Consider the following 14,010-nt stretch of genomic DNA (forward strand, 5'->3'; position numbering starts at 1 on the left):
AGAAGATAGTCAACACTGAATTCATTCACATTAGTCTGCTTCTGCATAATCAAATCACTAATCAAAACATGATGGCTGTGATTTAACGGGCAAAATAATCTAATCCAGTCATTAGTTTCACTAATTGGATTCTAATACTAAATTTCAAAAAGTCCTTGCCAACCTTAATTCCTCAAAGGGCTGATTTGGTAATTGACTCTACGTTACGCCAAAACCGGACATAGCAATTGGAATCGATAGTTTGCAAGAAAGTTGAAATTCCAATATAAAATTAATTGGTAATGAGAGATGCTAAGAATATTTTGTCAAAGTGGGACTCTCTTTATAAACTCTCTGCAATCTCATGTTTTTGGCGCATTGTTTTATAATGTTGGTACGGGAATTGCGTCACACAGATAAAATGGTAAAAAATTCATGAAGAGTCTCACTTTTAAGAGAGCCTCCTTAACATTTCCCAATTGTTAATATGGGTCCTTGCAAGATTTCTCTTTTTACCGATGCGAGACTCTTTTATCTTTGCATCATCACACGCTCTTTCACGTATAGCGAATTTTTAAGATAAACTTGTGGACAACACGAATTGAGTGACGTGAAGCATTGTGACTTTAGTCTTACATCCTCATAGTTTGTTTTGGTGGTAAAGCTTCTCCGCTTTTTCTTTTGCAAGGGATTCTCTTAATCTATTATTGCAATTGCGTCCTTATTTGGAAATTACGTTTGTTTGCTGTATCATTTTCTAATTACGCTACCTTAATCTCGGTACTTAGTAGTTGCTTTGCATTTTTCTGTCCTTTATTCTTTAGTCTTCTTCAAGATCATGCTTTGCTTTTAGGACTCCAAAATTGGTCCGAGCGCCAATATTTGGGCCCAATTAGTGTTATAATTTTGGATTATGGGCCTATTAGTCCACAATAATATTGAACCACACACTACTTAAGGTTTTCTAATCTTAATTAAGCCTAGAACCTGACGTGATCAGCCTAATTGGGAGGTTGATCCGAAGTAAAATATGATGTACAATGAACAGCAAGAATATCATTCCACAACCTACTCGTAAAAATCATGAACAAAGACACAATTTTAATTAAACGATTCATTGTTTAAATACACTCTCGAACATAAAAAATTTGAACGTCTCTTCAATCTTCTCATTCAAGCAAACAACAATTGCCTTACATCAAAAGAAAAGAATGACGATTAGGTTTAAAATAATTATAGCATTAGTGAATTATAAAAAATAAACTACATGCAAATTTTATATTTAAAAGGGCACTTTGTCACGAAGCTATTAACTCGATCTGAAGTAAAATAATTATACAGGAAGGAAGCCGATTAGTGTCCTATTAAGGAAGCACCTGTAATTATAATTTTTTTAATGATATGGTTAATTAAAAAAAGTTGTCGGTGGAGAGAAAATAGTGGGTGCGACAAAGAAGGACAGATAGGTAATTTTGGTATTAAGTGAAACATGTGATTTAAAAATGAAGCTCATGCATGCTTCATATAATACCAAAATATATGACAATATGACACGATTGATGGGTAATATGACCATAATGGGCATGTACATTAAATATATACAACTGCAACTGAGCATCAATCATTCTTAGGACCTCAGTATGGTCCTAGATAATTTATCTTTGTCAATGCAAACGCGCGTTAGGTACGAACAATGATGATATTTTAGGTGGTCGTTAAGAGTGATTGAACTATGGCCAGGCCTTTAAATAGTAAATTTTATGTTCGTACATGACACATTTTTTATTTTAATGACAATGTATACTTATTTTGAACGAGGAAAGTTGAGATTTAGAAAAGAAAAAGAAGGAATGGGCCTACACTTTTTTTTTTATTTCATTTATATTGGTAGAACACGGGAAAAAAAATCATAAATATTATTGAGCACGAAGAAGTCGAGGATGGGAATAATTGGAATAAGCATTCCATATGAGTGAAGTGACTTGAGTTCGTAACTTCTCTTTCTCTGAAACTATTGTATTAAGTTTCGATCCCCTTGATAATAATAGGGAAAACTAATGAAAAAATCTTGAAAATTTTGAATTTTAACGAAAATAACGAAATAAAAAGTAAAATGAATAGTATTATGATTGACTTTTTCGTTAAAATAAATAGTTCTTGAAGTTTTTTTTGTTAAAATTCCTTTGATAATAAGGAAAAAAAGTGAACATGCCAAACAATCGCAACTTTCCAAGCAATTGAGAGAGAAGAGAAGTCTTCCTTTTGGGCCTATGTTTTAGCGGGCTTTCAGAAAAAAAGGTATCAGACTTGTTGGGCTTGGCTAAGCCCAAAGTTTAGAGAAAATAGGCGGGAACTTAGCTGTTACTGCAAAATCGCAACTGTTTTTGTTTCCCAATTGAACTTGGATTCCATTAGGATTTAGGATTCTGGATTTCCAACTGTAATTAGTATCCAAATATCTGTCTATAAAAACAAGAAGAATTATATATTCGGCAATTCGCTCTATCTCTCTAGAATTTGCTACAAATTGTGTTGTGTTTGGCTCATACATTTGTGAGTAATTATGAGTCATGTGTTGACAACAATTGAAGACATGGTGACTACCACAATCCAAATGCCTTTCGGCTTGTAAAATAAACAAAGAAGTGGACATCATCATGTAAAGACATAATCATTGTAAGAAAAGAGAAAAAGTGGTGTTTTTTTCTTTAATGATTATTCAGACATCATGATGTTGGGAATAAAATATAAGTGTGAGTGAAGTGCATTCGGATGAATAAGTGTGGTAGAAAAATATAGAGTGAGGGCATCAGAGAGCATCCAAGGGGGAGAGCATTCGGCTCTCCCATGGGAAAGCATGGGCATGAGTGAGAGAAAATCAAGAGAGTTAGAGTGAAAATTATTCTAGTGAAAGAACTCTTGGGGTAGAGTGAGGCTCTTGGGAAAATTCTATGAGTGGGTGTACAAGGGATTTGGGATTGGGTTATGTCGATTTAACTCATGTGTACTTGTACTGTTATTCTCATAGTGAAGAGCAATATCTCTCCGGGGACGTAGGCAGGATTTTTGCCGAACCTCGTAAATTTCTCGGTGTCTTTATTTCTTGTATTTTATTCTGTTCAACTGAGTGTGATTTTGGTGAGGTTGTAATCTGAATCTCGTTTCCGAACTAATGAACGGACCAAGGCATAACAAATTGTTCGTTTTTGCTTCAAAAGATTACAAATTGTCTCCGTTTTTTCGATTCTGGTGTTCGAATTCCATCTGGGTTCGATTCGATCTTCAATGTCGCTGTTACAGGACCCTCCTTCCGATGGAAGCCTCGCGCTTACCATTCCGGAGTCGAAAACGATGTCGCACACTAGGGTTATCGGCATGATACGTCCTCCCCAAGACATTAGAACTATAGTCGACAAAACTGCCCACTTCGTGGCCAAAAAGGGTCCCGAATTCGTGAAAAGAATTGTGGCTGAAAGTGCTGGAAATTCGAAGTTCCATTTTTTGAGTTCCCTAAGTCCTTACCATGCGTATTATCAGCATCGGTTGTCCGAATTCCGGAACAGGAATCAGCAGCCTGCAGTTTCTGCCGAGCCAGAGTTGGGGGCGCCACAGGCTCCCGCCATAAAGGGTGGAGCAGGAGCACCAGTGCCTGATCCCTCTGCCCAGTTTAAACCGGTGCGAAAAGTGATTGAAACACCGGAATCCGAGCAGTATACTGTTCGTATTCCGGAAGGAATTACTGGGGAAGAGTATGATATTATTAAGCTGACAGCCCAGTTTGTGGCTCGAGAGGGGAATCGTTTTTGGCGGGATTGACAAGCAGGGAAATCAAGCACTCCCAGTTCAATTTTCTGAAGCCGGGCAGTGTGATGTTTGCGTTGTTCACTTCTCTTTCTGATGCGTATTCGAAGGTGTTGTTGCCGCCGGAGGGTTTAACAGAGAAGCTTAGGAAAACTGTTGCAGACATGGAAACCGTGCTTCAACGGTGTGTAAACCGGCTGGAGTGGGAGCAGTCACAAGAGAAGGAAAGGCGGAAGGTGGAGGATGAGATTGAGCGGGAAAGGATCCAAATGGCTATGATTGATTGGTTTGATTTTGTGGTGGTTGAGACAATAGATTTTGCGGACAATGAGGATGAGTATTTACCTTCTCCAATGACGGTTCAGGAGGTTGTTAGGAGGAGCAGGGTCAAGCATATGGAAGAAGATGACGTCGAGTTTGAGAAGGCGGTTGAAATGGAAACGGATGATGACGAGATGCAGCTTGTTGAAGAGGGGTTGTCGACAAAGGACATAGGAGAACCGATGAGAGTTGTGAAGAACTGGAAGAGACCAGAGGAGAGGATTCATGCCGAGAGAGACTCAATGAAGTATGTTGTTTCGCCAATCACTGGGGAGCTTATTCCAACCAGTGAGATGTCTGAACACATGAGGATTTCTCTCATTGATCCAAAATTCAAAGAGCAGAAAGAGAGGATGTTTGCTAAGATTCGGGATACAACTCTCAAGGAACATTATGGGACTTGCAAGAACCCATCCTGATAGTTTTGGTACCACAGAGGAAGAGGTTTCCAATGTTGACAAGGCTGAGATCGAAAAAAGAAAGATGAGCAAGAAAAGCAGGTCATACGGGATGGTCACACTGGAAGCATTGGCTTTAATCAAAATTATGTTCTTAAAAACGATGCAATGAACCTTCCTGGTCCAGCAGCTCCTCCTCCAAAGTCGGTTGTGCCTTCAGTTCGTCCTCTTCCCCCGCCACCTGGTTCGACCTTGATTCTACCTTGTGTTCCTCTAAACACAGTCCCGTGTTTTACACCTATGCAAGTTCCTCGTGCCTATATTCCTCTTCCTGTTCCTTTACCTACGATGCAATCGATGCCACCACTGCCTTTGCCTCAGGTTATCCCTCCACCACCACCACCACCACCTGAGAAAGCCCGTCCACCACGTCCAGAAGAAGAGCCTGAGCCAAAGCGGCAGAAGCTTGACGATTATATGCTCATTCCGGAAGATCAGTTTCTGACACAGCACCCGGGACCTGTATCAGAGTAGCTGTCCCAATGCCAATGAAGGTAATCTGAAGGGGCGAGTTTTGGAGATTATAGTGCAGTCATTATCTGAATCTGTTGTTAAGCTGAAAGAAAAAAATTCTGCGGAGATTCACCTTCCTGCAAATAAACAGAAACTAAGTGGAAAACCCGGTTTTCTCAAGGACAATTTGTCGCTTGCTTACTACAATGTTGGAGCTGGAGAAACATTTACCCTTTCAGTACGAGAGCATGGCAGAAGAAAGAGATGATCGGATTAGGCGACCAGGACGATTAAGGTTCTTGCTGGAAATTTTTTTGTTACAATGAGAATGTGCAATACATCATGTGGAAGTCTTCCATTCGGTTTTATTTGATGTTATATAGTGAGATTAATATGATGATTTCTTTTTATGAACGTATTATTGTGGTCGTTAAACTGATGGTGATTGTTGTATCTACTGCAGATTTGGTGCATCACCAAGGAGAATGAGAAGTAGATTGATTAGTTCCTATTTGCTTTAGCCAAAGCTAGTCATTTGCTTGTATATCCGATTACTGTTCTTTTTTGCAATGCAGGTTTTCCTATGGAATATGTGTGGTCTTCTGGTTTTTTATCTTCCTAGAAGCATGCTTGTTTAGACTCATGAAACAGTCTGTGCAACCAGTTAGATCAACTCTAGCGGCAATGCCATGGCCGGGTTTGATTTCGGTACCATGCTCAAGGCACAAAGCTGGAATTTATAGCTTTGTATTTTCTCTAAGATTATTAGAGCACTGCTACGGTTACGTAGGAGATTCCTAACGTTAGGCTTGAGATTGGATTTGAAGAGTGAATTGGTAGAAGCAGTGAGTCATGGGTTACGGTTTTTCTGAAAAATGAGATTGTTGAGTTTTATCGAAATGTTCTTCATTACAAAACTGATTAAAAACCTTGAATAACTAACAGTTTTGTGTGAACAATGCAGTTTTCATCAGAAGTTTTGGGTGCAGATTCATGAAAAAGTATTGAGTATCGACACTTGTGTTCCTTGCCCAACAAGCATTACATATTTCAGTTACCTATTGGAAACCCCCTTTCGATAGATATATAGTCCCATCGAAACCCTAGTTCTTTCTACTAAAACAAAATCTTCTTCTTCCCCACCAACGTACACACAATTTCGACAGATTAATTATATATACCCAATAATAAAAGTTGTGATGGCGGATTATCATCTAACGAAGCTTCCCTTGAGCGTTCGCTGCAACACTTGTAGCAGTCTGACCAACAAATGTCCGCGGAGAACGTCCCTCACATGAGCTACGTACTTCGGTTATCCTCTAATCTTTGGAATCCGTTATTCTGGTCGCTCCAAGTTCGATTTTATTGCTTTTGTCTCTCTATTGTCTGTTGGTTATTTACCGTTTATGGATAGCTACCTCATTCTTTCATTTACAGGAGCTTTGGGGATCCCCAATACCCTCTTTGATGTTTGATTGTACCAAGTGCTCGGCCCGGATTGCGGTGAAAACTGACCTAGAACGCCGAAACTTTTGCATTGTTTCCGGTGCTACACGAGTTTTTCGAACCCGAAATGGCATGAGTGAGGTACGTAAATGCAAGAATTATTCTGCCTACAGCTAGCTATATTAATTTCTTCATGTTTTTAGATCGTCTTGTACTGTTCTGTCATCGCATTGCATATTTGTTCATGTATATCTCTTTTTAGGTTGTTCAAGTAGTTTGACAACGCAGAGATCCAACTATACATTTTACCGTTAATTTATGTAAACTCCGAAAAACATCAATGGCTAAGAACCACACACGTACATCTAACGAGTAGCGGAATATAAACTCTTTAATTTGATTCCAACGTCATTTCAGTACATTATTAGGTAATATTCATTTCTTTATATGCATGCTTGCCCTTTAATCGGATTCCATACCAATGAGATCCCTCAGCTCCCCACCCCACATCCACTCTTTTCTCCTTAAATTTGGAATAAAGTTGTGGGATGAATAATTAAGTTTAAGGCATGTGTCCAAGTATTATACCTGGTATAGTGTTGACATAAATCAGAGCCATCAAGTTTTCTTCAAGAATCAAAGGACATAATAAAGAAGATTAACCAACATTCAATTGGGGGAATCATCAAATTCCATTAGACATTGTCGAGCATCATATCATATTGATACTAAGTGGTGGGTTGCCTTGGTGAATAAGGCATTCCACTTCAATTTGCTGTATTCGGTTCAAACTTGTTTCCCTTCTCTTAGTGTAGCTTAGAGCCCTGATAAGGTTATTCGCTATGCATCAAATTAAACCATGCGCTCCAGAGCTTGTGCAGGGCCTCGTCAATTCCTTTGAGTAACATTCTTGTAAACGTACTCTCCAGGAGGGATACTTAATGCGTTAGCTACAACACTGCACGGGTCTATACGCATAGTGCCTAGTATCCATCGTTTACAGCTAGGCCTGCCGGGGTTTCTAATCTCATTTTCTCCCCTAGTTTTGTCTCTCAGTGTTTGAGTCGGCTCAACATAATGCCTTCGCCATTGGTATTCTTTTTGATAGAGTAGTAATGTAATCAAAAGCATATCATATAATATGAAAAGTAATAGATCATTTAGACACTTCTGAATCCCAATTCCCAAACCCCTCTTGATTAAGTGAAATGTTGATGCAATTCTTTAATTTTGATTAAATTTAAATCAGAGGAATTATATCTGTTGAGAAAACCTAACATGTAACGTGATGTGGCTCAAGTTCAGCCACTTTTCTATTGTCACTCAAGCCACCAGTCTTTGCCAGTTGTGTAAATTTCAATTCTGGGGTGGAAGCCCTTGCCATGTATGACAATTTTTTTTTCTTGCCTATACCATCATGACATGCGGCGGTATTCTAAATGAATTACGCTCTATCATGTTTTAATTTTTTTATATTACAATTGATGATTAGTTTTGAATACAGAGTAACCCGTCGTTAGACAAAAAATTTTCTCTTATTGTATGACATTTGAGTACAGAATAAGTGGCATTACAGTTAATTACAGTTTAAAAAGACCTTTCACACTGTAACCACTTAGCCCTGATGATGCTAAAAAGAACCTGCCACAGAAACACAACAGAGTAGCTGGTCTCTCTTTCTCTCTCTAAAAAAAAAAAAGAAAAAGTAGACTTTTGAAGAGAGCAAATCACGAGCCACCCCTGAAATCTCTGCCTCTGAATTCATCTCATCTTTTCCACTGCAAAACGACCTGATCCTCCTTATCCTGCCACAAACAAAACAACCGTGAAAATCCCTCTCTCTTCATCTGCAAAATCTTCACTTTCTTGCTCTATTTTCTCTTCCTTTTGAACCTCCATTTCTTCTTCAAACCATGAAATCAAATTATTACCTCTATCTCCATCCACTTTGCTTTCATCACAAGATTTCTTCCTCCACTCATTCACTCAAGATTTGATACCCAACAACAAATAGCTTATCATTTTCATGGAAAATAGTCTCTTGGTTCTTCCATCTCTCTGTTTTTGTTCCAAAAAATTCCAAGCTTTTTCGCCGATCACGTATCTGTTCCGGTTCTTGATGAAAACCCACGTATGTAATCCACTACTCTTCGAAACTCATGTTTCGGAATCAGTTCATGCACTTCATGAAATCAATTCACACATTCAGAAGGAAAATACCTTTTGATTGTTTGTTTTGACAGAAATAAAAAGTATTTCCCCATATTTCATATACTACCAACCAATTTTTCTTAACACCAATGGCGACGTCATGTTTCCATGCGCTCCGTCTGCGAAAATCGAAGAGCAAACCTTTGCCAAACCCTTCCTCGTCAAAGAAATCTCAGTTTAATTCCGAAATGAACAGCTTGGAAAGGAAGAGGTTTGACAGCATGGAATCATGGTCTATGATACTGGATTCAGAAAATGTGGAAACTTGGGAGGTTTCAAAGGAGGACCAGGAGGAGTGGACTGCTGATCTTTCTCAGCTGTTTATTGGTAACAAGTTTGCGTCTGGTGCGCACAGTAGGATTTATCGTGGAATCTACAAGCAGAGAGCTGTTGCTGTGAAAATGGTGAGGATTCCAAACCAGAGGGAGGAGACCAGAAGCTTACTTGAGCAGCAATTCAAGTCCGAAGTTGCCCTGCTTTCGCGCCTCTTTCATCCCAACATAGTGCAGGTAAGATTTATGTCCAAATTTCCAATAGAAGGAAAATCATTTCTGCACAGCTATGTTTCTATTTCTCGATTTTCTCTTGATTTATTCAATCCAACGGTCCAAAAATAAACGTAAGTGTGTGAAAATCACTTTACTAATTAGAATTATTTTATCTCATAATATGAGATGGACTTTTAAACTAGTTTGAATCTTGTAATTCTCGACTATAGCACTTGCTGATCATATGATATATGATAATTGAAGATATTGTATTCAATTAGAGTTCTGTGTTGCTAAATTGGTGAAATCTTTTTTGTTTTAAAGTTTATTGCAGCTTGTAAAAAGCCTCCTGTGTACTGTATAATCACAGAATATATGTCACAAGGAACATTGAGGATGTATCTCAACAAGAAAGAGCCATATTCTCTGTCCACAGAAACAATTCTGAGGTTAGCTCTCGACATATCCCGCGGAATGGAGTATCTTCATTCACAAGGGGTGATCCACAGGGACCTCAAATCAAATAACTTGCTTCTGAATGATGATATGAGGGTTAAGGTGGCGGATTTTGGTACATCGTGTCTTGAAACGCAGTGCCAGGAAACCAAGGGAAACAAGGGGACTTATCGTTGGATGGCACCAGAAATGATCAAGGAGAAACCTTGTTCTCGGAAGGTTGATGTTTACAGTTTCGGGATTGTGCTATGGGAGCTGACAACAGCTTTGCTTCCCTTCCAAGGAATGACCCCTGTGCAGGCTGCATTTGCTGTGGCTGAGAAGGTGAGATGCTTATTTTCAAACAAATACTGCATGCCTCTTTAACTGCCAATTACAGTTTGGCACATGTAACTAAATATCTCATTAAAACTACAAAAAGAAAAGTTTATGCACTCGTCAAAATCTAATTTTTCAGCAGGGAAGAAGTCTACTTACATGTAACAAGACTAATATTTTCCTTTTCAAATTGCATATTCCTTTCATTAGCCTCAGAAATATTTATACTTTCTTATTTGATGATATATATATATATATATGCTGTGTTGTAACATTATTTGCATTAACTGTGCAGAATGAACGGCCACCAATGCCGGCTAGTTGTCAACCGGCACTGGCACACCTGATCAAGCGCTGCTGGGCGCCAAACCCCGCGAAGCGGCCAGATTTCAGCGACATTGTGTCTGCTTTGGAGAAGTATGATGAGTGTGTGAAGGAGGGTCTTCCTCTCACGCACCACTCCGGCCTGGTAAGCAGAAATGTAATTCTTGAACGCTTGAAAGGCTGTGTATCCTTGAGATCCTCCGTAACTGTACAGGCCTGACTCCGTTAGTAGGTATTAATGCAGTTATTATTATTTCCATGATAACGGTTGTTAAGTTAATTAATAAACTAATTAGTTCATTATAATTAGTAAACTAATGAGTGTGAGCCTTACTTTTAATTATCTGAAGTAACTTTGTATGTGAGGATTGTAAACTTTGGTGTGAACCCTACATCCGATCGATGAGGGTTTCTGTGCTTAGTTTCGATTCACTGATTTTCATTGTTTGATTTCAGTAAATATCACAATGAATGTTCAGATATAGGATTCTAATTGAGAAAAAAGAAAGATTAGCTGTGTTCTTGTCCACAATTTTTTTTTCTTTCAAAGCATATACAAGTGAGACGAAAGGGGATAAGCTTCATCACTGATGGTTTTCTCACCACGTGAACAAGCTACTGAGCAAAAATATGTTGCACTAAGTTCCTTCCCAACTTCCTGTATCTTCCGCGAAGAAAGTACAGTGGTTTCTAAATTTATAAATAAATGTGAAATGTTGATAATTAATAGGGCGTTTTGATATAGGTGCCTCGTTTTTCAATTTATTTGATTCATGTCTTCCAGATTTCTCTTTATCAAGAAGAAAATTTCCAAAGTCCAATATTCTTGGTTATGAAATTGAAATAACTACTGGTGTTTGGAAACAAGATTCTCTCAACTCTCACTTATTTGATCATATATTCAAATTCAGGTGGCAAACATGATTGATGCATATTCGTTTTGAACGATACGTCAAACTTTGTATTAGTTCTCATGTCTTACACAGCTAGCTCAAATATGCAAATACTAAATACACATTGCCATTGGTTATTATGCTTTCAATCGACTCAAGTCAAATATACTTACAGAATGGATTCCGTTTTTTGTTTTGTTATTTCGAAAGCATTTGAATTGGATACTGCTCCACTAAAAAGAAAGAATCTGCTTTTGTGGTATTGACTAAGACCTAGAAGTGATTTTACAATAACTAACTAAAGACGTGTTAGAACTATATTTGGCATAAAAAGTTCAAAGTGGTTTTGGATAAAAAATTAAACATAAAATACAAATTTTTTTCTTTCTAAAAACACTTATATTTTTGTTGATGCATAAAATCAGTGAGGACTTTGGTACAACAAAAAGTATTAAGTTTGTGACCTTCACTAGATTGCTCCGGTCATTAGTGTGGATAAGTATGTAAATGGATAGAGACAGAGAAGCAAACACAAGATGTACGTGGTTCACTCAGATTGACTACGTTCACGGAGTAGAAGAGTTCTCATTAATTGTGAAGGGCTTACACAAGTACATAGATTCAAGCTCTCCTTTAGTGAGTACTAGTGAATGATTTAGTACAAATGACATTAAGAAATATTGTGAGAGAATGATCTCTATTTATAGAAGAGAGTTTCTAGTTTCATTCTGACATTGACACAGGATTTCACTTGCTTATTTTAGTGATTAGTGAATAAACCTCATTTTTTACTTAATTTATTTTTCCACCAATATTGTATCAATGTTGTGTTGTATAGAAATATTCTATATAGTGCCAATCCAACACAACACATGTCGTGTTATGATTGGCTTCTGATGTTGACACATGTCGCGCTAGGATTGGCTTCTGATGTCGACACGTGTTGTGCTATGATTGACCTCCTTGTTGGAGGGAAACTCTTCTGGGTTCTTGACGGTATAACGTTGACCGGTGCTCAATAGTTTCGGGATTGATTAAGTATGGTACAAACAATTTTTAATTTTATTAAAACTTTCGATATTACGATGAGAAGTGCTTTCTGAAAAAGAAAAAGCATTTCGAATCAATTTGTAATGCATGCATATATGTTGCATGCAGGCAGTTTGTTCGTGAGTTGAACATTTTTAACTTCTTGTATATATAAACATATATTAATAAGGACCCTGTACGTGAAAGCTACAAATACATAACGTTTGATATCAGTTGCTATCACAAATTCACAAACGTATCGTGATTTACTTTATTTTAAAAAAAGTTGCAACAAACAAAAGCCAAGCGATCAGTGATCTTATATTTGTGGACAAGCCTAGTCTTCTCCTTTTATACCGGTGATACAAGTGATACATCACATATTGTTATATAAGTGGTGATAAATTTTATTTTTTATGTTATTAATATTTTAACACAAGAATCTCACCACTTGTATAAAAACATGTGGTGCACTATCTTGTGTTCCGATCACATTAAAAAATCTCTTCTTAGTTTGAGGACTTTGTAAAAAGGTGTTGACCCTTGACCCTTGACCCTTGACCCCGTTCAATACCCCAAACCAAACACTACTCTATTTCTCCAAACTTATGACTCTATGAGGGCTGTGGATTTGCCAAGAGATAAAAAAAAAACGAAAGGGAAAACAGATCAGATCATCAGATATAGAAAAGGATTAGGCAAAAAGAGAAGAAATAGGCAGAGGAAACGCATGAGAACCAAGCTATAAAAGACGACATGCACCTCCAGGCTCCAGTCACCCACAATTAGTTGGCTTCATGGTCGGTTGCATGGCAGTACATGACATATCAACCATGCATTTCGTCAACTTATATTATAATATAAGATTATTTTTAAATCATTTCATAATATATAGATTGATAATTTTATAAAGCGGACAGTATGACCCATACATTTGAAAATTTCTTCATCAAATACATATATATTTAGCAAATAGTTTGACTTCACATGTGCCACATCAAAGACGATATATAGATTGATAATTTTATAAAGCGGACAGTATGACCCATACATTTGAAAATTTCTTCATCAAATACATATATATTTAGCAAATAGTTTGACTTCACATGTGCCACATCAAAGACGACTTTGATGAAGTTTTTAGCAAATTTGGAGTAGGGTGATGAAGTGAGACACAAAAGACAGGTAAAATGGACAAAATGTGTCGTGGTGATTTGTGAGGGACAGTGTGAGATTTAACAATGTTTTCAAGAGTACTAGAGTCACACCATCTTAGCAATTAAATCAACCCATTTAGCGAGTAATATTTCCTCACTAAAACGTTTATATGTTGGAATGAGTGATCTAAGCCTAATTCTATCTGAAAAGCTAATTAATACATTTTATTAATCTGTTGCTTTGCAATTTGCATCTTCATTAATAATTTTGTGTATGATTGAATCTAATATTCCTACTCGAGTACTAAACTCCAACCAGCTTCTTGACCCACATCCTCAACTGGATTTGGATCTCATTTGGGTCCAAATTGTGGGAATCCTAAGAATCTTCATATCTTAATTATTCATCGTGCATCAACAACAACAACAATAACAACAAAGCCTTTTCCCACTAAGTGGGGTCGGCTATATGAATCCTAGAACGCCATTGCGCTCGGTTTTGTGTCATGTCATCCGTTAGATCCAAGTACTCTAAGTCTTTTCTTAGAGTCTCTTCCAAAGTTTTCCTAGGTCTTCCTCTACCCCTTCGGCCCTGAACCTCTGTCCCGTAGTCACATCTTCGAACCGGAGCGTCAGTCGGCCTTCTTTGCACATGTCCAAATCACCGGAGCCGATT

At 37.8% G+C, this 14,010-nt stretch overlaps 1 protein-coding gene and 1 pseudogene across 1 annotated transcript; both read left to right on the plus strand.

The window, feature by feature from the left end:
• Positions 1 to 3,176: 3,176 nt before the first annotated feature.
• On the plus strand, positions 3,177 to 5,389 carry LOC103419628 (probable splicing factor 3A subunit 1; annotated as a pseudogene).
• A 1,828-nt stretch (positions 5,390 to 7,217) lies between these two features.
• On the plus strand, positions 7,218 to 10,773 carry LOC103434451 (serine/threonine/tyrosine-protein kinase HT1). The gene is made up of 3 exons (XM_008372807.4): positions 7,218 to 9,178; positions 9,482 to 9,937; positions 10,227 to 10,773. The coding sequence occupies exons 1-3, from the start codon at positions 8,759 to 8,761 to the stop codon at positions 10,473 to 10,475; spliced, it is 1,125 nt and encodes a 374-aa protein (XP_008371029.1). The 5' UTR covers positions 7,218 to 8,758; the 3' UTR covers positions 10,476 to 10,773.
• Positions 10,774 to 14,010: the final 3,237 nt, after the last annotated feature.

The sequence above is a fragment of the Malus domestica genome, chromosome 05 (assembly GCF_042453785.1).
Source record: "Malus domestica chromosome 05, GDT2T_hap1".
Lineage (NCBI taxonomy): Eukaryota > Viridiplantae > Streptophyta > Magnoliopsida > Rosales > Rosaceae > Malus > Malus domestica.